We start from the raw sequence: 21,226 nt of genomic DNA on the forward strand, positions 1-21,226 counted from the left end.
AGACTTGGAAATACACCTCATATTTACTAAGTTTTCCTTGACATAATACTGATGATTTTTTTGCATTTTGTTCTAAATCCACAAAGTTTTCTTGTTTTGGTGACCAGGATCTGCAGCAAGGTTGTAATTTTTTTTTTTCTTCCAACAAAGCTAACTTGTATTTGCATTTTCTCTCCCCTTGATACCAACACAGCATAAAAATAGTGGTAGTGATCTTTTACTACTTATCTCAGAGTCTGTTTTTGCATAACTTCCATAGGGATTTTGTTTAAACTGAAAAAAATTGGACGTAAGTTTCATTGTGTGGCTTTGTGTGGAGTTCTTCCAGAAAGTTGAAACAGAGCTGAACCAAGAAGAGGAAAACCTGTTTGCTTTGTTCGTAGGGTTCCAGAGACCTCCAAAGAAGGTGAGGAAGCTTGCCTCCATTGGCAGGACTGGACAACCCGGCCAACGAAAAGTCCCTGGTACCCTCGAGAAAAGGAAAGCCCAGGTGGAGTCTGATGAGACCAACTTGTTCCAGAAGCCTACACGGACCAGATGTCAACAGTTCGCTCTGAATCCTATATGGAGTATTCCAACGAAGCCAGCTAAAAATTGCTGCTTAGTTATTCTGCCCTGTGATTTTATGCAAAAATAGGCAATATGGTTTAAAAGTAGATTTAGTTTGCGAACTTTTGCTATGCTGTTAAAAAATTTGGGATCAAGGTTGAGAGAATTTGTTTTTACATAAGTTGAACCATTTTAAGATTTTTTTTTCCTGTGATTTTTGACATATCTGCTGTCTTGTTCTGGCTAATGCCTCCAGATGTTTTCTTTCGGCTGGGACTGATGAACTGTTTTTCCAGGACTGGAGGACTTTCGCTTTCCACAATGGACACTACCTGGAGGGATTCATTTTCTTTCAGACTGGAACCCTGGAAAGTTTTCATCTGAGACTTTATCCCAGCATCCATATGTTTGATCTTCATCACCATGGAAATGGTGGCAAAAAGTGAAAGGGGGGAATTGTTAGGGGGAAATGATGTCCTGAGTTAATCCCATACAGGCTTTGTGGACCCCACCCCCACTCCAAACCAAAGCCATCAAAACATTGGGAAAGACAAATCCCATCACCACCAAGGGAGGGTGGCTGGGACCTGAGGGTGGAGTTGGGTAGCCAGGTTGGATATAAAAACCAAACACGTGGGCCTTGGGCTCTCTCTGGCTCGCGATCGCTCGCCTCCTGGCCTCACCGCTCCTGGCTGGCGGCCAACTCTGAGAGCACCATTTTGGGATTCCTGATCGGCGGATCGGGTAGGACTCATTTAAAACTTTGTCTCCCACTTTTCTCCCAGAGCTGTACATTTCCTCATTTCCCCTTCCCTTGTAAATAAACCTTTTATTAACCTTTCACGTGTGCCTGCAGTAGAGCATTGATAAGTCCTTTTAAACGTGTGGGTGAGGACCCACAGTCAGGCACCCCGTTTTGTATCGGGGTTGCTCTACAACAGGTTCATCCATTCATCGTCATCTTCATGAAACGTGTAATATCCACCAGACTCAAGGGGTTTACCTAGACCGAGTTGCACCAAGGACAAACCCAAACTTCAATGCCTTAGATGCCAGCAGTGGAAAACACCAACATCACATTTCCAGAGCAAACGAGGCAGCCTAACAAATGCTCAGCTAAGACCTGGAGCAGCCTTCGGGGGTGACATGAATGCGTGTGCATGTGTGTGTGTGTATTTCTCCAGGCTACTTCATTCCCAAACTTTCCAGAGAATGTAAGCTGTGCACTTTTTACCCAAACCACATGGCAGCTCACACAGTTAGTAGGGGTGGTGCAGTGAGGGGCTGGTAGGGCAACAGTCAGCCACCTTGAACAAAATACTCTATGCCCTAGTTTTCTTAATCACAAGGTGAGGCTGGTAAAACCCAATAAAGATGCCTTCAACAGAGGGCTGTTAGTAGAGAATTGAGAAAACTAGTTGCTGATGTGGGTTATGTTCACTATACAATAAAGCTAAAAGCATGGATGGTGCAGATACTGACCTCCATTAGGCTGGGTTCAACTTTTTTAATCATTAAAAATCAAGATTCTGTTGAAATGGGACGATAGGAATTGTAGCTCCAACCTTCACCTAAGATTACAGCAGCTCCTGCACCAGCAGCTGCCCGCCTGCGTTCGGTTTCATCTCCTACCACTCCCCCCTTCATTCATTGGGCTCCAAATGCCCAGGCCTGGTTCATTTCCTCCAACAACCAAGTTCAGGGCCTTTGTATTCGCGTCCAGCCACAACCGCTTCCATCTGGATTTTTGCTCACCCTTCTCACCTAAATTCAGCTTAAATATGGGCCTCCCCGGTGGTGCAGCGGTTGAGCGCTGGGTTGCGAAGCTGCCCGCAGCCTCTGCAGCGCTGGTTCGATCCCCGGCCGTGGGGTGAGGGTCCCACATGGCGCGCAGACCTCTCCTGCCGCCCGCTGCTCCCCTCAGCAGTGTCCTTCGGTCCTTCTGCCTGCTCTGCTCCCCGCTCTGGCTCTGGTGGATTCTCTCCCCCTCCCGCGCTTCTGACTGTGCCCGGTGCTTGTATAAATAAATCTTAAAAAAAAAAAAAAAGTCACTCCTCCAGGAGCTTTCCCTTCCATCTAAAGCAGCGGCCACGGCCTGCAGCCACTATCACACCGCCCTGCTGCATTCCCCTTGGAGGATACTCTGACCTTAGCTCGCCTGATTTGTTTGCTGTCCGGGGTCGGGGACCCCCCCCCCCCGTTCATTTCTGCAGAGCCCGTGCTAAGTAAATGGGACGCGCGCGCGAAGCCTCGAGCCAGTGGGAGAACCGGCCCCACGTTTCAGTTTTAGGATCACGCTCGGCCGCGCCCCGTCCCCCGAGACCCCAGGAATAAAACCCGCCCGCCGCCGAGCGAGGCCCGGGCCGGCGGCGGCCCTGTTGCTATGGCAGCGGGAAGCCGGGCGGGAGGCCGGACGTGACGTCAGGCCGCTTCCGCTTCCGCCGCACACTTCCGGCTCGGACCGCGAGCGCCGGCGCCTCGCAGCGCGGCTGGAGGGCGCCTGGCCGCGCGGGTCTTCGGGCGCGCCCAGGTCAGTCGCGCGGGGGGCGCCCGCGGCCTCGGGGGGCTCGGGGGGCCGCCCCGCCCTGGCGCCGGGCCCGAGGCCGGGGCGGGGGCTGAGGCGGCGGGAGTGGGTTCCCGGCCTCCGGGCCGCCAGGCGCCCCCCGCAGGGCAGGGCCCCTCCCCCCCCGCAGCTGGGGGTCGGGGTGGGGGGCGGAGCTGGCGCCGCGGTCGGGACCGGCCTCTGCTCTGCGGCCGCGGCCTGCTGCCCCGGGGCCTGGACGTGCGGGTGGCGGCGAGCGTGCGGCCCTCGGGGAGCCCGGGGGGCGGGGGCCCGGAGAGCCCCTGCCGCCGCGCTCTGGGGATGGGCGGGGGGCCCGGGGGGCGGGGGGCCCGGAGAGCCCCTGCCGCAGCGCTCTGGGGATCGGCGGGGGGCCCGGGGGGCGGAGGGCTCGGAGAGCTCCTGCCGCCGCGCTCTGGGGATGGGCAGGGGCTTCGGGGGGCGGGGGGCCCGGAGAGCTCCTGCCGCCGCGCTCTGGGGATGGGCTGGGGGCCCGGGGGGCCGGGGTCGGGGGGCCCGGAGAGCTCCTGCCGCCGCGCTCTGGGGATGGGCTGGGGGCCCGGGGGGCGGGGGGCCGGGGTCGGGGGGCCCCGGGGGGCCCGGGGGGCGGAGACCTGGCGTCCGGAGAGGATCCGACCTGTGCCCTGTGCCGGGAGCCGCAGAAAAGGCGGCGTGGTCCACAGAGCTGGGAGGGCGAGGGGAGGCCGGGCTGGGCGCCCGGAGCTGGTAGTGCCTGCTGCTGGCTGGGCCTGCTGTGGCCGCGCCAGAGGGAATCCTGGCGACCTCCGGGCGTCTGGAATAGTACAGAATTCACGACCATGGCCCCAGGCTTGTCACTTGTCTTGTCGTCTTACTTTCTGGTGCTTTTTTCCTCTGAGGGCTAATGTTTAAAATGCGTTGCAATAGCAAGTCATTGACATTTTTGCCAAATAGGAATAAAATGGAAGGAGAACCAAGCCTCCTGGAAGGCCGCACTCCCGATTTTGCCAAGAAAAAGAAAAAGCATTCGGTACACAAGGAAGGGCATCACAGACACCCCCACAAAAGTTTCAGAGACCCCCTCCTGGCAGAGGAGCAGTCTCACGTACCCAAGAGTCACAAAAAAAGGAAGAATTTCCAGGATCTCGTTTCTCCCACATTGAAAATCCCAGAGCCCTGTGATGAGGCTGAGCAGGCCGCGTCTCTGCCCTCAAAAAAGAAAAAGAGAAGAACTAGTGTTGTGGGTGTAGACGAGGCAGCAGGCGTGACCTGTGTCCTGGTGGATAAAGAAAACACAGAGAATGTGTGGCAGCGCTTGAGAAGGGATGTGGATGTGATTTACATTGATGCGAGCAAGGAGTTCAAGGCAGCAGAGGAGCCGAAGGTGGTCAAACTTTCACTTACTGAGTCACAGAAGAACGAGGCAGAAGAACAGCGTGATAAAGTGAGAGCAAGAAAGCGTAAAAAGCATCGGAGGAATGTCGACTCCTACGAAGCTGGCGCACATGGGAGCTTTGGCCTGCCCCGGTGCGAATCACCCCAGCAGGGACCCCTGCTGTCTGGGCGTCCAGGAAGTGAAATGGCATCATTGCCAGGGTCTGCTAAGAAAAGCAAGTCTAAGAAAAAAAAGAGAAAAATTCCAAAGAATCAGGAGTGTGACATGGGGGTCGGGCCTGAGAGCCTAGAGCGACTGTGCACAGAAGGATCGCCAGCAGCCTCTGAGGCTGGGGCCGATGGAGGCAAGAGAGAACCTAGAAGCCGAAAGAAAAAGCATAAGAAGAGGAAGCAGAGGTCTATTGCGGGCACCCTGGCAGCAGGTGGTGAAGAGAGCCGGGATGGCGCGTCCTGGGACCCACGGCACAGTGCTGGTGCCCAGCCTGGAGGGAGCGCGAAGCCCAGGCCACAGGAGCAGAGCCCAGCCAGCTGGCAAGAGGCGCAGAGGTGAGTGGGAGTGTTGTGGGAGACTGCTCGCCCGCGCCTTGAGGGGAGCCTGTGGGGCAGTGCAGGCTGTGCTGAGCCCCCAGCATCAGCCTCCCCCCCATGTGTGTAAGTAAGAGGCTCACGTAGATTCCCACTAAGAGCCATTTTGGTCTAAAAGTCTCTGAATAAGTTTTAAAAATCATCTTAGGGGCCTCCCTGGTTAAGCACCGCCCTATGAAGCAATCCACAGCCTCTGCAGCATGAGTTCGATCCCCACCCAGCCAGGGAGCTACCCACATGGCGCAGCAGACCTCTCCTGACTCTCCCGCTGCTCCCCTCAGCAGTGTGTTTTAGTAGATCAGCCTGTTCTGTTCCCCACTCTGTCTCTGGTGAATACTCTCATCCCCTTGCACCTCTGGCCTACACCCCAGTTCTTGTATGCATAAATAAATTTAATTTTTAAAAAAAGCATCCTAGGACCCTAAAGGCACCTTTGTTTTTCTCTGCATAGAGATCAAAAAAAAGGATTAGATTACCTGGAGTGTGACAGGACAGGGACAGAATGTAAATTAGGGGGCTTGCCAGTGACTTTAGCTGACTTAACTGGTGTCATCATACAGGGCATATTTTTTAAACCATTTTATCTCCGTTCGGCACTTGGGACAGAGGTTCTTCCCATTTCACGCGGTGCCTTTCTTAGACGTTGTTAAGCTGTCCTGGTTAAAATAGTTGCATGCAGTTCAATGAGAGAGGTCCCCATTTAGGGAATGTTGCTAACAGCCGGGCCCCCCTCACGTCATCCCCTGTGCGGTCTCACCAGGGGCATTTTCAGAGCACAGAGCATGAGGGGACAGTCATCTCAGCTGTGGGTTTGTGTTGGGCCTTGGCCCTCTCAGAGCTGTCGGCCCTTTGTCACACAGGTGCGCACGGTGGTTTTGCCCCTGTGTCCCATCTAAGCGGTCGCAGATGTGCTTGAGCATGCTGAGGGAAGGGTCAGAGTTTGGGGATGAATTAGTGATAAAGACACAGAAAACTAAGCAAAGGGGGACAAAGTAGCCATTATTAACTGCAGCCAAAAGAACTGCAACCGTGTAACCCCTGAATGTTTATGTAATGATAACCATTGTGTTACAAAGTTTCACTCATTGGAGCATTTCCGGAGACGAGAGAGGTGTCTGGGGTCTCAATAGGCCACCAGCCATTGGCTTATTTAGAAGCCGGTATCAACAAGAAGGCAAGAGACTGTACTGTCAGGAGGAACTCCCGGCGGAAATAGGGCTGAGGTCCCCACTTGCCTTCTCGTGACCTGCCGCGGACCAGCACAGCAGTAGACGATGAGGCCACCTCAGGGTTGAGAGAAGCGTGCAGGGTGGTCAGGGCGTCGGTGAAAGAAATGACAAACAGACACACTTCAAGAGTGAAAATCTGAGTGTAATTTTCTTTGAGTTTGTGACCAGTATATATATGTTTTCCAAAAGCACAGGAATGAATATCAATGAAATCAGCTTGCTCATGGGCTCAGCCTATCCCCAACAGGGAGGTGATCTACATCTGGACTCAGCCTCATTCCTAAGTAGATAGACCATTAGTTTTGTTTTTAAACTATATAATCGCATTTTTTATTAACTACTTTTTTACCTAAACTATATTTTAATTATTACAGGGTTTAGTAATGTTTCATTGGAGTCAGCCTTGTTTTAAGGATTTCATATGATTTTTTAATTAACAAGCAATGACCTTTATAGAAGAAAGAAGGAAGTTTAGAAAGACAATAAGGGATTAAAGTTTGTAGTTCTAGAAAGACGGGATAAGGTTTTTTTAGCATTCTTGTAGTGGTTCCTGGTGGTCCTTATCTTTTGATAAGCTTCTGTCTTTTCAGGGAACTTCGCTGTACTTACCCTGCTTCAGGGTGTTTTGCTGTTCTCCCCCTGCGCGCTGGTTGCCCAGCCGGACCTAGGGACGGTTAGCCCTAAAGGTCACTGCAGGGGGAGGTGCAGCAGTGACCTGAGGCAGATCCATGTTAGTCCAGTTCAGGAGACTGAAGCCCTCAGACTGAGTCACCTGCAGCTGCCTGTGAGCTTTAATGCGGTGCAGTCTGAGTGAGGGTAAGAATTTCGGGGGCTCTTAGGGCAGGTGAGATGATCATTAACTCTCCCCCCACCCCCCCAGCTTAGAACCTGTGGAGGAAGAAGAAAACACTTTGGAATCAGCTAAAGGTTCTGAAACAAAATACTCCTCTGAAGAGTCAAGAGCCTCCGATGGCATAGACGTGGATTTGGACTCCGCCACGAAGCAGCTCCAAGAGTTCATCCCCGACATCAAGGAGCGGGCCGCCACTACCATTAAGCGCATGTATCGGGATGACTTGGGACGCTTTAAAGAATTTAAAGCACAGGGTGAGCAAGTGAGAAAAATACAGGTCTAGGGCAGTATTTCTAGAACGAGCTGTTTGTATATTCTGTGTTGAAAGTTTCATGAGCATGTAGTTCATAAGAGATATTTTAAAATATCTCTTGTGAATCTGTCACGCAGTGGAGGCGCTCGGGGATAGACAGAGCAAAGAATGTAAAGTTCTATCCGTGCACGGAGCAGGTGCGGGGCCTCCGTGTGCCTGCTGGCCCGTCCGCACCCGCAGCTCTTGCCGATCACGACGTTTGAATTTTGAACAAGTATACCTTTTTTTTTTTTTTTTAAGATTTATTTATTTATACAAGCACTGGGTGTCAGTCAGAAACGCGGGAGGGTGAGAGAATTCACCAGAGTCAGAGCGGGGAGCAGAGCAGGCAGAAGGACCGAAGGACACTGCTGAGGGGAGCAGCGGGCGGCAGGAGAGGTCTGCGCGCCATGTGGGACCCTCACCCAGTGGCTGGGGATCAAACCGGCGCTGCAGAGGCTGTGGGCAGCTTCGCAACCAGCGTTCAAGCACTGCGCCACCAGGGAGGCCCAAGTGTATGTTACTTTTTAATATTAAAAAACACTGTTTTCAAAAGAGGCTGGTGGCACAGGAAGGCCACCTTGGGACAGGATGACCAGGGAAGGCTTTGGGATAAGCGGCGTGACTGGAGCTGAGATCAGGAGACACCGGCCCCACAGCAGGGATTGCAGGGCTACGCCAGGGCAGGGACGCTCTCGCGCCACGACTGTTCTGTGCTGACGGCTGCAGGCCAAGTGTGGATTTGCTTTTTCATAATATTCTTTCTCCCCCCTGAAATATCCTAGGTGTTGCTATTAAATTTGGCAAGTTTTCTGCAAAGGAAAATAAGCAGTTAGAACAAAACGTGCAAGAGTTCCTGTCCCTAACAGGAATTGAGAATGCGGACAAGCTGCTGTACACAGACAGATACCCGGAGGAGAAGTCCATCATCACCGATTTAAAGAGGAAATACGCCTTCCGGGTGCACATTGGTAAGTTTAGAACCCTGACTGTCCACCTTGCACTGCTTCCCAGCCTTCAGGGAGACGCCCTGGGGCGAGCCCCACGCATCGCCTGGCCCCGCACTACTCTGGAACTGTGGCTGTGCTGGTGTGGCGCTGAGAGCGCCTGTACCCCCGCCGGCGCGCTGGGGGATTTGAAACATGTGCCTGTCTCTGCACATGGTGCTGTAAGGTCTTTATGCAAAATGAAATAAGCAACATCTTGGTTGCCTCATTCATTTTTTTTTTTTAAGCTTGCTTTTTATTTATTTATTTATTTATTTATTTATTTATTTATTTATCTATCTATCTATCTATTTATTTATTTATTTATACGAGCACTGGGTACAGTCAGAAGCTTGGGAGGGTGAGAGAATTCACCAGAGCCAGAGCGGGGAGCAGAGCAGGCAGAAGGACCGAAGGACACTGCTGAGGGGAGCAGCGGGCAGCAGGAGAGGTCTGCGTGCCATGCGGGACCCTCCTCCAGTGTCCGGGGAGCAGCCGGGGATCGAACCGGCGCCGCAGAAGCTGCGGGCAGCTTCGCAACCCAGCGCTCAATCACTGCGCCACCAGGGAGGCCCTTCTTTCATTTCTTGCTTGGTCATAATCATGACCTAGGCCTGTCCTCCTGCTCCTCATCCTGGGTTTTGTACCTGTGCTGCAGGAGCAGGCCCCGGGGCCCCTGCAGTCTCCATGCTTTGGGGGATCTGTGCTGTGCAGCCTGAGCCCTCCTGGAGATGATGCCTGGAATGCTAGGAGGCTCATGGACTGGACTGGATTCCAAGAAAAGGATTTCACGGGTGTCCTGTGGGATGCACAGGGGGAGTGGCAGTGAGCCCCTCAAGAGGGCGCTTCCCCTGTGGGCGGGAAAGCACAGAAGGTGTGTGTGTGTTTGGAGCGTTTCTGTCTCTTCCGAGGATGACTGTCATCTGTCTCCACCCTGACATGCCTTCCCTTTCATTTGAAAATTACTTTGCCAATATGCAAATTTAGTAGACCAGAAGCTGGTCTCTGTACTAAGCACAGATATCTGCAGAGAAACTGGGGATTTTGTACAGGACGGCTTTCTGCAGGGCACATGGCGCCCCAGCCACCTGCAGGTCTAGGGCAGTTGGTGTTCTTGAGGGGGCAGCGTGCCGGCTTCCTTTGTGACCCTGACGCCACTGGGTGCCGTGGTCTCCGCGCCCCTCTGACTCTTCCTTCTGACTTTAGGTAAGGGCATTGCCCGGCCCTGGAAACTCGTTTACTATCGAGCAAAGAAGATGTTCGATGTCAATAATTACAAAGGCAGGTAAGAAACCATCCTGAGCGCCGGGGGCCAGTGCATCTCTCTGGCCTTTGCTGCTGCTCTAAATGGAAACCTCCGCATCAGATTGCAAGTTCAGACAATGAACGTTGTTGTGTGAAAGCAGAGGGGGTTTTGTTGCTCTAAGGGAACCTTGGTGTTACTTTCTTAACCTCAGAGAGACCCTGTTTACCTCCAGAAAGAAACTACAAGAAAGCTTGACTTTTTTTTTTTTTTTTTTTTTGCTTTTTTCCCCTTTAATGCCTTCCATATTCCAACTTCCAAAAAAGTCCCCTGAAATGGCAACAAGGAAGCTGAAAACGCCAAGGCAAGCCAAGCCAGAACCAGCAGTGCCCCCCACAGGGGCCAGGCTCAGGCGCTGCGGTCCTTTCAGCCTGAGGTAGTAAGAGCCAGCACAGAACAGGCTGTTCCAGAGGGGCTTCTGCAACGGAGGACCCCCAACAGGGGTCTGAGAAGACTCTGAGAAGTGGTATTGTTTGGCCTGGAAAAAGAACAACTTCCCGTAGGCATCTGGGAACCGGGCATGCCCCGTAGGGAATCAGACCTGGGCCCAGCTCCGGATGAGGCACAGGCGGCCTAGCAGTAGCCTCTGCTCTGGCCCCGTTTCTGGAAGCACTAACGCCTTGCTGTCCCAAAGCCGTCCTGGACCACACTTGTCAGCCTTTCTGGGACTCCATGGGTGTTGCCTTTGTGGGGACATCAGCCCCCGCTTCCTCACTCAGCAGGTGGTAGCATGGCTTAGAGGGCTCTTTCCTCACTTGAACATTGAGGTATCTAATCTCAAATCCATGCACAATGTTCCAGTGTGCTTTTCAGTTCTTCTCTGTGATACTTGTTTTTATGGAAAATGTGTGCCCCTTCAACTCCTTAGGTAGTTACTGCGTAGTTGTGTCAAGCCACTTGTCACATATTTATAGGATGCCTGCTGTCGGGCAAGCATTGTGGGTGCCGTGGTGTTGCACACCCCGCTCCTGTCCCTGCCAGGCCCCCAGCCATGCTGCCCACGAGGGTGGCCCCAGCCTCCTGTCCGCCGAGGGCAGCGTCATCCAGGTTGCGAAGGGCTGAGGCACATGTGTGCTTAAAGGATTGGTGTGAGCATTGGGGTGTGGAAACCCTCCTCATGCCTCTGGGTATCAGCTCCTGGAGAGGTGATGGCGTTTTTCAGCTTTTTTTAGTTCAATAAACTGTATTACTTGATCCGTTCATTAAAATTTGTTTTCACGTGACCACCAGTAAGTGTCAGGTGCAGGGGCTCATGTTTCTGCTGGGCTGTGCTGGTCTGGAGGATGAGACAGATCACGGGCCCCGCACGTACACAGTGGTGAGGGGTGCAAGTGAGTGCAGGGAGCAGGGTGCTTCTCGGGCGCCTGTGAGCTCAGCTTGTCAGGGAAGCAGGCACCATTGAAGCTGAGTCTGAAGGGCCTGAGGAGCTCCAGGTACCAGCCGCTCTGCAGTGAGCGCTGAAGCCAGAACGGGGCTGAGGAGAGGGGACCCGGCCTGGAGGCACATTATGGATTGTGTGTGTTGCTGTGTGAAGTGTGACGCCTTTAGGGTTTGGATGGGGAGGTAACGCCATCTGCCTCATGGCTCTGACCCAGGTTTAACCAGTGCCTGGGCAGCAGCAATGGGGCTGCGGGGTGACCGTCGTTGACATGGACGCGCTGGTCATGGGTGACAACCCATGGGTCATGGGTGACGACCTGTCGTTCTGCCCCGCCCCCTCCGCTTTTCCCCACAGCTGTGGCTCATGCAAGGAGAGCACGGCCGGGTTCAGCCTGTGACGAATCCAGCGCCTTGACATGCTTTCCCTCCCGCGCAGGTATAGTAAAGGAGAAACCGAGAAGTTGAAGATCTACCACTCCCTCCACGGAAATGACTGGAAGAAGATTGGTGAGATGGTGGCTCGAAGTAGCCTCTCGGTGGCCCTGAAGTTCTCCCAGATCAGCAGTGGTAAGCGGTGGTCTCTGGTGCCCACACCCAGGAGCACGTGGGTCTCGGCCATAGCCACAGCCCCAGCCCCTGGTACTCGGCGTGGCCAGTTTTCCCAGGACTTAAGGCAAAAATCAGGACTTCTAAAAATTTTGTGCAGTCTAGATTTTTTTTCTTGGAAATTTCTTAATTTTGAAATACCCACATTTTCAAAATTTGGGTATTTCCAGATATCCAATTTCCAAAAAGATGGTAGGTTGGGTTGAGGGGGGCTCAGCACTCGGTGAGCCAAGCCAAAGATAGGTACAGGCTGCTGGTTCCAGGACTGTGAGCTCTATAGAGAAGAGGGGTGAACTGCACCCCCGCAGAGGAGGGGCTGCAGAAATTCTCAGGGTCTCCCACCAGGTACCGTGTTGGTGTCGTGGCGGCTGTTAGCTTCATGCTCGGAAAGCCAGGTGGGGGGTCGCATACGTGACATCAGTGTCATTTGTGTATGTTACATATTTGGGCGCCCCACATCTTTTGCCAGAATGCGTTAGTCTCAGAAACAGGAGGGACGGCTTTTGTGCTTGTGAAGCTGAAAAACAAACCCAGATACACACATTTCCTTTGTGGGGCCACTTCCGTTTGCATGTGACTGATAGTTGTGTTTACATAGTTAAGTTGTTGCCCATATTCATCTGGAAAGTGTTCAGACTATTTTTCTAGAGCAGTTTTAGGTTCTCTGCAAAATTTAGAAGGTACAGAGATTCCCCATCTGCCCCCACACAGGCGTAACCCCCACCACCCCCCCACCTCTGTCACCATCCAGGAACCTACCCTGACATGTGAGAATTCCCCCAAAGTCCAGAGCTTTAGCCTCAGTGCTCACGCTTGGGCCTGTACGGCCTGTGGGTTTGGACGAACGCCACATGGCGCATGTGTTCTCCGTACCAGTTTGTTTTTAATGTTCTGTTTGAAAGAACTTGCTTTATGTCCACAGAAAGAAATCATGGTCCTTGGAGTAAGGCGGAAACCCAGAAACTAATCAAGGCCGTTGAAGAAGTGATTCTGAAGAAAATGTCTCCCCAGGAGTTAAAAGAGGTGGATTCTAAACTTCAGGAAAATACCGAAGGTTGCCTGTCCATTGTTCGGGAGAAACTCTACAAGGGCATCTCCTGGGTAGAAGTAGAAGCCAAAGTAGAAACGAGGAACTGGATGCAGTGTAAAAGTAAGTGGTAAGTCCTAAGGCTTCTTACGCCATTTTGACCCTGACAGTGTCTCTCTCGAGGCAGTGTGCAGGGTGGGTCGGTTGGTGAGACTCCACTCTGACAAGTGGAGAGCGTCCCCCCAGGAAGGTCACCTCTAGTCCAAGGCTCCCGCCCCATGAGTCACCCCTGGCCGATTTCACTTAGCATAGAACTAGCCCTGATTTGTTGTGACTTCCTCACGAGCAACTTGAACTTGTTTAATACTGAGTGTTGACCCCTGGTCTCTCCATTCTATCCCTTTCTAAGTCTTCGGTCACACAAGGCAGCCATCTGTTTGCTGCAGGTGGCAGGCCGTGGGCTCTGCTCTTGGGCACACGACAGGTCATGCCCTCACAGGGCTGCCTGCAGGAAGTGGTGCGGAGTCCTCGCGGCTTGACGCCCCTTCCCAGGAGCCTCGGGGTCCCCAGCTGCCACCGAGCAGTGCCAGCAATCTGGCCCACCGGATGAAGCAGTGTTGGGAGTGTCCCCGTTCCTGGAACCGGGGGGCCTCAGGCTTTGGAGTGTTGCAGCTCAGTGCTGAAACCGCAGCTGTGCTGACAGATCAGCCTCGTCAAGAAGTTCAATGTGAGCGTCTCAGCACCAAGTTAATTGAGCATAAAAATGACGATTGATAGTGAGATACAAAGTTAAATCTATCGCTAATAGCATCCTTACCCTATGAATGTCCACTGAGGTGCTACTGAGTTTGGGGAGGGGCAGCAGTGTTTGTGGCTTCCTGAAACCTGCTCTGTGGGGGGTTATTGTTTGTGAGTCATTCAGACTAAAGTGATTTTCTTCAAAAAAAAAAAAAAAACAATAAACAAGTCTAATCGACCACCCGTGGAGCCAGCAGCCAGGCTCCGACCAGGGAGCCATCAGGGTATGACAGATTTTACTATTCAAGACGAGTGCTTTTGAGCTATCTTTCGTTAGGCGGGTACTTTCCTTCGGCCCTTCAGGGACCCCTTTCCTTCAGCCATTAATTGGGCACTAGCGGAATCATTCAACATTTACTTGTCTGTTAAATCGACTTCCAGCCACTGTTTGTGGGAATAAGAGCAACATTGTCTGCTTTTTTAAACTGATCAGAAACAAGTGGAGCTTCCATGGTGTCCTTTCTTCAGCATCTGCTAATAGGCTGATTCTTTTTCTGCCCTCCTTTTAAAAATTTGTTATGGAAATCTGCTAACACACCAGTGTTGAGCTCCTTGTACCCACCATCCAGCTTCAGTCCCCATCAACTTTCTATCATTTTATTCAACCTTTCCCACTTCTTCCTAGGTAAGTCCGTGGTGTTGGCGTTAGCTGGCATGAGTTGCAAAAGTTAGAAAGTGAGGGGCCTCCCTGGCGGCCTAGGAGTTAAGTCTCAGTATTATTACTGCTTCGGCCTGAGTTCCATCCCGGCCGGCCCACGTGGCGCAGCAGACCTCCTGTCTCCCCAGTGCTCCCCTCAGCAGTGTGTTTCGGTCAGTCTGCCTGTTCTGCTCCCCACCCTGTCTCTGGTGAACGCTCTCACCCCCCACACCTCTGGCCTGTACCCCAGTTTTATACACACACACAGAGAGTGATTCTGAATGAGGGAAATTCAGATGAGAAAAATACAGAAAATCTTTATGGAAACCCTTGAAGGTAAACCCGTTTTTCTTTCTTTTCTTTTCTTTCTTTTGATCTAGGACTGAAATTCTAACCAAGAGGATGACGAAAGGCCACGACGTGTACCGTGGCGTTAATGCCCTGCAGGCCAAGATTAACCTGATCGAAAGGTACGGAAGCCGCCGGGCTACTCGGGCTGCTTTTTCCCTCTGGCCACGCGGCAGCTTCTGCCACTGTTGCCACGGCTCTGGCCCTATCCCACCACTTGCTGCGTGCGTGCCCGGGGCATGCTCTGGTGTTCTAGGTTTTGACTTATTCATCTGAAATGAGTAAGCCGTACCTCTGAGTGGTGTTGAGAGAGGAATTAATGCTTGCGAAATGTGCTGTGTTGTTGAAGGCTTCTGTGCAGAGAGAAGTTTTTTCTGTCCATTGGAGAATGGAGGTGAATAAGTCAGGCCACGCCTCCTGCTCTTACGTGCACACTCTGCTGTCATGGTTGCTTTGCTTCAGTTTTGTGTTTGCGTTACGGTCACTGCAGAGTCCTCCCACTGAGGGATGGGACCTAGGCTCCCTTGCGCATGTCAGATATGTAGCGCAGAGAACAGAAGCACCCTTTGGACCAGGCCCCTGCCCAGCTCTAGCCTCCCGCCCCCTGTCATGAACCCTGCTCTCAGCGCATCCGGGTGCTTCCTGAGTCACCAGCCTGGCCTGGCCGGCCTGCTCCACCTTTATGCTTCTTCCAGAGAGACGCTGCGGGCTCGCAGCCCGAGTCGCAGGTCCTGAGTCAGGCAGGCGGGCCCTAGTGGTGGTGCACCCTGTAGTCGTGAAGCCGAGTCCATGACTGGGACCCTTATCTCCCTGTCTGCAGATTGGCGGCCACCCCCCACCTCAGGGGTGTCGAGGGTAAATGATTAGTGGTTGCCAAGTTCTTAGCAGTGTCTTAACGTGTGCTATTGCCACGTCCGCCATGAATGGGGAGCATGCGCTTTCCTCTAAGCAAGCAGCCTGGTTCTGTGGGAGATCTGCAGGCTCGGGAGGAGAGGTGGCTGTTCAGCCTGGAGCTTACTAACTCAGTGACCTTGGGCTGACAGGCCCGCTGTGTAACTGAACAGGGGTGGAGTGCACGAAGGTTCCAGCACACCAACTTGTGCTTGAAAATTACTTGTTTCCTCACAGGTTATATGAAATAAATGTGGAAGACGCTAATGAAGTGGACTGGGAAGATCTTGCCAGTACCATCGGGTAAGGCCGTCTGTTTATGATTAAGCCAGTTAAAAGAGGAGAAATGATACCGTGAATGCCTGCCTGCCTGCCTGCCTGCCGGATGTCGTGGGCATTCATGGCACGTGTCTCTCCTCTTCAGTCTCTTGACTGTTTTTAGTGCCATGTAGGTCATCTCCCCGGAAGTGTTTTGTGATTCCCGCTGTTAGGAAGCACGTGCCGCTGTGGCCCACCCACCTGCTTCAGCGTCCCAGTGTAGGGAGCATTGTGTTGAGGCGGTGAGATTGCAGCTTCTTGGCTTTAGTCTGAGGGAGTACGTTTTCCGAGGACGTAGACTTTAACAGACGTTCTGGAAAACCAAAGGCCCAGGATGACACTTCTCCCGAATATGAGCACCAGGGCATTTTCTAGGCTCTGAGGATATGGCATTGTAGCGGCAGGAAGGGCACAGGGCAAGTTCTATTACCGGAGCGGACAGGGTAAAGGAAAAGAGAGTCCTGGAGCTCTCGGTGGCTTTTTGCAGGCTTTTATTGGGATTTCCCCAGGTACACAGCAGGCAGGGGTGCTGGGGAGTCGGGAGGCTGGCAGGCCTCCCAGCCCTCAGTGAATCTTCACTCTTCGTGGGCCCTCCGGTGTTCTCTCGTGGCCTTGTTCTCTCCTGCTTCTGCTGTTCTCTTTTGCTCTTTCGTTCTCCTTCCAGTCTTCTGGAGTACCCGTGACGCCGCCCATATAGGCCCAGTCTCAGCCCAGGTGAACCCACCTACGTGTGCCCACACCCCACTGCAGGTGCGCCGGCCATCAGGCATGCATTCAGGACTTCAGGATTCCATCATCAATCCTAATGGTGGGAGGACAGAAAAGCTGATATTTTTTTTACCTTACCCTACAGGCCTTGAACCTCCAGCAGGCTGTTGCATTTCCCTCTGAGGTGTGAGACAGCTTTCCACCCCCGAGCTGTCGTCCCCTCTCTGCGTCCCTCACTGCACGGGTCCTCATGCAGGGGACAGGCCGGGTCTGAGCTCAGCCAGGGGCACTGCTCTGCAAGACATAGTCCCTCCAAACAGATCACTAGCTGTTGAGAACTGTGGAGTTCAGGGATTGGTGGGCTTCTGGAAATGGGGGTGCGGGGGATTGTTTGGCCCTTAGTTTTAGGGGGAGGACCATGGGGGGACTGCTGTAGCCGACTGACAGTCAGAAGCTGGGTCTGGCGTGGAGCTGTGATTGAACCATTAGGAAGGGTTTAAAACTGGTTCTGGGGTTGGTTATATATAGCTGGGGGTTGTGGCCAAAGAACAAAGAACAATCAGTCTTTTTGTTTCTTTAATTTGGAAAGTTGGAACCTTTTAGTGCCAAGCCCTGCCTGGAATTACAGACACCTGCCATGATTCTAAACTCATTCTTTTCCAGCTCACCTGAGGGGGGTAGGGGACACCCACTGGTCAATGTCAGGGATCCAGGGTGTGGAGGAGTGTAAGGGGCAGGGAGACACGGAGCAGGTTTTCTATGACCCGAGCAGACGGGGTAAAGGGGGAAGAGTCCTGGAGCCCTCAGTGGCTTTTCAGGCTTTTATTGGGATTTACCAGGTACAGCAGCAGGCAGGGGTGCTGGCAGGCCTCCCAGCCCCCAGCAAGTCTCCACTCTTTCTGGACTCTCCGGGCTTCTCTCTGCTTCTCTGCTTCTCTCGTGGTTCTGCTCTGGTTCATTCTTCTTCCCTCTTGATTCTGGTAGTTCTGTTCTCTGCTCTCTGCTGGCGTCCCCATGATGACACCCTTAAAAGCGCAGTCTCAGCCCAGGTGAATCCCATCTACCTATGCCCACACCCTACTCCAGGTGCCCGCCATCAGGCATGCATTCGGGACCACAGAGTTCCCTCATCTATCCTAATGGTGGGAGGGGCAGAAAAGCCTGATGCTTTTTACCTTACCCTACAAGGAGGGAGGCCCTGCTTTGCACCCTGTCATCTCCCATCTTGAGGTGTACTCTTGTCAACGGAGCCCTCCCTGCCCATGGTGCCTTGCAAGCCCTCACCAAAAATCCAATTCGACCAATAAATGTCTATATAGTTTGTGGGGTTTTTTTTTTTTTTAAGATTTGTTTAAGAACTGGGGTGTAGGCCAGGGGTGTGGGGGGGGGTGAGAGGATTCACCAGAGACAGAGCGGGGAACAGAACAGGCAGACTGACTGAATGAAATCCACTGCTGAGGGGAGCAGCGGGGAGACAGGAGAGGTCTGCTGCGCCCTGTGGGTAGCTCCCTGGCCAGGGATCGATCTCGTGCTGCATTGGCTACAGACATCTTCATAGGTTGCATCTTAACCCCTTGCGCCACCAGGGAGGTCCAGTTTGTGGGTTTTTAATGATTTTAACCAAAACAATATATTTAAAAGTGAATTGTTCTGATTAAGATTTAGAGATTATGTCAGCTAGTGAAATACTGCTCAAAATAGTACATTATCCAAGTTTAGTAACAGACTAAAGAGAGTGAAAAGGGGTGTAATGGGGTGACATGCACCTGAGGAGGTGTGATCTCTTCCCCTGAAACACATGCAGGGTTGCGAACCCACGTCACCTCAAGAAAAGGAAAATAGAACAGATAGAATTTTCATGGGTTTTAATTTAGTGCAACCACGTGTAAAACTCTATCAAACATGTAATTATTGTAAAAATTGTTTAGCTATTTAAAAATAAATAGCTCAGTCAATAAATAAACAAAACAGTGAAAAGTCATTAGATTAAAAGTTCTGTTTCTTCAAAATCTCCGTTTTGGGTTTCGGCAGAATTGATAGAGCGCAGCTAGTGAGTGTGATGCCCATTTCTTGTTAAATGTCCACATGAGCCTGGGTCTGCAGAGCCTCTCCTGGGCCCATTGCATTGTGGGAAGAGGGGAGGGAAAGGGTGGACGCCTCAGGACATGGTGTTAGATGCTGGGATCCCACGCAGTGCAGTTCATCCGTCAGCAAACAGCTTGTGCTCTGAGGTGGCTCAGCCCTTTTCCCTCATTTGCGTGGGGATATAACGGGGCCGGGAGAGAGGGCGCTGGACACGTGCACAGGGTCCGTGGTCAGGCGGTGGCCCCTGTGGTAAAGAGCATGAAAGAGTCCAGTCGGGCCTTCCCTTCCACACACCTCCCGGCAGAAGCACTCACGCCTGTCATGGTCACTGCTAGGCTAACTCTGGAAACTGCATCTCGCTTTTATTTAAGAAAAACTTACCCGGGCCTCCCCGGTGGCGCAGCGGTTGAGCGCTGGGTTGCGAAGCTGCCCGCGGCCTCTGCAGCTCCGGTTCGATCCCCGGCTGCTCCCCGGCCACCGGAGGAGGGTCCCACATGGCGTGCAGACCTCTCCTGCCGCCCGCTGCTCCCCTCAGCAGTGTGCTTCGGTCCTTCTGCCTGCTCTGCTCCCCGCTCTGGCTCTCGTGAATTCTCTCACCCTCCCGCGCTTCTGACTGTACCCAGTGCGTGTATAAACAAAAAAAAAACAAAACAAATAAAAGAAAGAAAACATGCCTCTATATAAAAAAATAAATAAATAAATAAAAAATAAAAAAATAAGAAAAACTTACCAGAAAGTCAAGTTAACAATTTTCACTTTAAAAAACCATTGCAGGTGTGGTGGTTTTTCTGTCTTGGAATTCTGTAGATTGAAGATGTGCTCGATTCACTAAAACATCACAAGCACCTGCTTTTTTTTGCAAAATAAAATAATCAGGGAACTTGGAATTGTACGAGCACAAACTTTATCCTACGGTGGTTCAGGGTGTAGGCTCTGGAGTCAGCCCCCACCCCGAGGTGAAGTCCCAGCCCTACCCCGTAGCTGTGAGCGCTTGGGCAGCACAAGTGCTTCAGTTTCCTCCTCTCCAAAGAGGATGCTCCTGGCGGTGTGGGACGCGCTCGGACAGGGCCAGCACCGAGCCGCGCGCCCGCACGTGAGCTGGGGGTAGCCTGCCTTCCCCGCCGGTCATTTACATCCTCTCCCAGCTTGAAGCTGTCTCGGCCTGCTCGCTTTCTTCTGTGTGTTTACCCAAACAAATGGTAGCTTCTCACACGCGCCTTACTTTCATTTTGCATTTCTGGACATGATGACTTCATGGTCAGGAGCAAGAGGTCTGCTCTCTCTGTGGACTCCTCGCCCTGAGGTCTCGCGCAGAGTGCCTGGTGCCGAAACGGTCAGCCTTCACACGGACTCTCTCTTTTCTCTCCAAAGGGACGTTCCTCCATCTTACGTCCAAAGTAAGTTTTATAAGCTGAAAGCTACGTGTGTTCCCTTCTGGCAGAAGAAGACTTTCCCAGGTCAGTGTTCTCAGCAGGCGCGCAGTCAGACAGTTGCAGTCGAGCAGTTAGTGCCGCGTAGCACGTCACGTGCTGGCCGTGTGACTTTGGGCAAGCGGCTTCACTTTTGGGAGCCTCAGTCCTAACGTGGTGAGCACTGGCAAGTTTGAGCCCCTCTGTGGCAGGACTCTCGGGGTGCTCTGAGGTGGTGCCTAGAAGGCGTGGTGCCTGGGTGCAGCTTGTGCCGCCGCTGCTGCCACCCACCCCACGTGCTCACGCACAGGCTCACGGGACACGTGCACACTCATGCAGCTCCAGGAAGAGCGTGAGCTGCCGATCCCTTCCCTACAGCCTTGTGTGGACAGCGTAGCTATGTAATGCCCAGTCTCATCCGCACAGCTACCTGGGCCTCCGCACAGACCTGCTCTCCAGGTGGGGTCCCGGAGCAGTTGCCGGCACAGCATTTGGGAACTGCTGATGGGCTGACGCCGGCCTGCGGTGTGTGATGAAATTGGTTTTGCAGTCAGCAAACACCAGGTCCTGGGGTTGAATCTGGCTTCACCCCTACTAACTCCGGATCCTTGGGTATCCCTCAGTATCTTCATGCCGCGGTTTCCTCATTGGCAAAATGTGCCTACCTCGTAGGAGTTTTGAGAGAGTCGAATGAATGACTCTAAGCTAGTCAGAACGGTCATCACAATGACAGTCCCTTGTTTCGATCTGGGCCCTCCATCCTTTGACCCTGGGGGAGAGGCCTGTGTGGTTAAATCTCTATTTCTTTCCTTCAGAGATCATAGACTACCTTTACGAGACCAGTCTCCCTTTGCTGAAGGAGAAGTTAGAGAAGACGATGGAGAGAAAGGGCACTGAAGTCCGGGCCCCCGCAGTGCCCAGGCAGGTCTTCCTGTTCAGAGACATCTTCCACCGCGACGACAGCAGCGAGGGGGAGGACGCCAGCCAGGACGGTTAGGGCGCCGGCCGCCTCCGCCGTCCTGGGCTCTCCGGCGCCTGGCTGTGTGCCCGAGAGCTGTCGGTGCCCATGTCCGTTCACGGTGGCCAGCGGGAGGGCATGAGAATGATAGCCTGTGGCGCGGGACATTAAAAATTAATATATTCATAGCAAGTGTGACTGAAAGAGGAGCCCTTGTGCTGATTTAAATTTCAGGGCCATTAGACTGAAAATCGTCAGCCGCTAGTGGTTTTGTAAAACGAGTATCCCAGTCCCCGATGACTGTAGCAGGGGGTGGGGACACCCCGGGGA

The 21,226-nt window shown here is 52.8% G+C and overlaps 1 protein-coding gene across 1 annotated transcript; it reads left to right on the forward strand.

Moving 5' to 3' along the window:
* Positions 1–4,001: 4,001 nt before the first annotated feature.
* On the forward strand, positions 4,002–20,935 carry TTF1 (transcription termination factor 1; the record flags this gene model as incomplete). The annotated part of the gene is made up of 10 exons (XM_084236294.1): positions 4,002–5,029; positions 7,178–7,404; positions 8,228–8,413; positions 9,635–9,713; positions 11,548–11,678; positions 12,640–12,874; positions 14,560–14,649; positions 15,656–15,721; positions 19,901–19,986; positions 20,754–20,935. 10 exons carry the CDS (start codon positions 4,002–4,004, stop codon positions 20,933–20,935), a joined length of 2,310 nt encoding a protein of 769 aa, XP_084092420.1.
* Between the last annotated feature and the right edge of the window lie 291 nt (positions 20,936–21,226).

The sequence above is a fragment of the Talpa europaea genome, assembly GCF_964194135.1.
Source record: "Talpa europaea genome assembly, chromosome: 7".
In the NCBI taxonomy this organism is placed as follows: domain Eukaryota; kingdom Metazoa; phylum Chordata; class Mammalia; order Eulipotyphla; family Talpidae; genus Talpa; species Talpa europaea.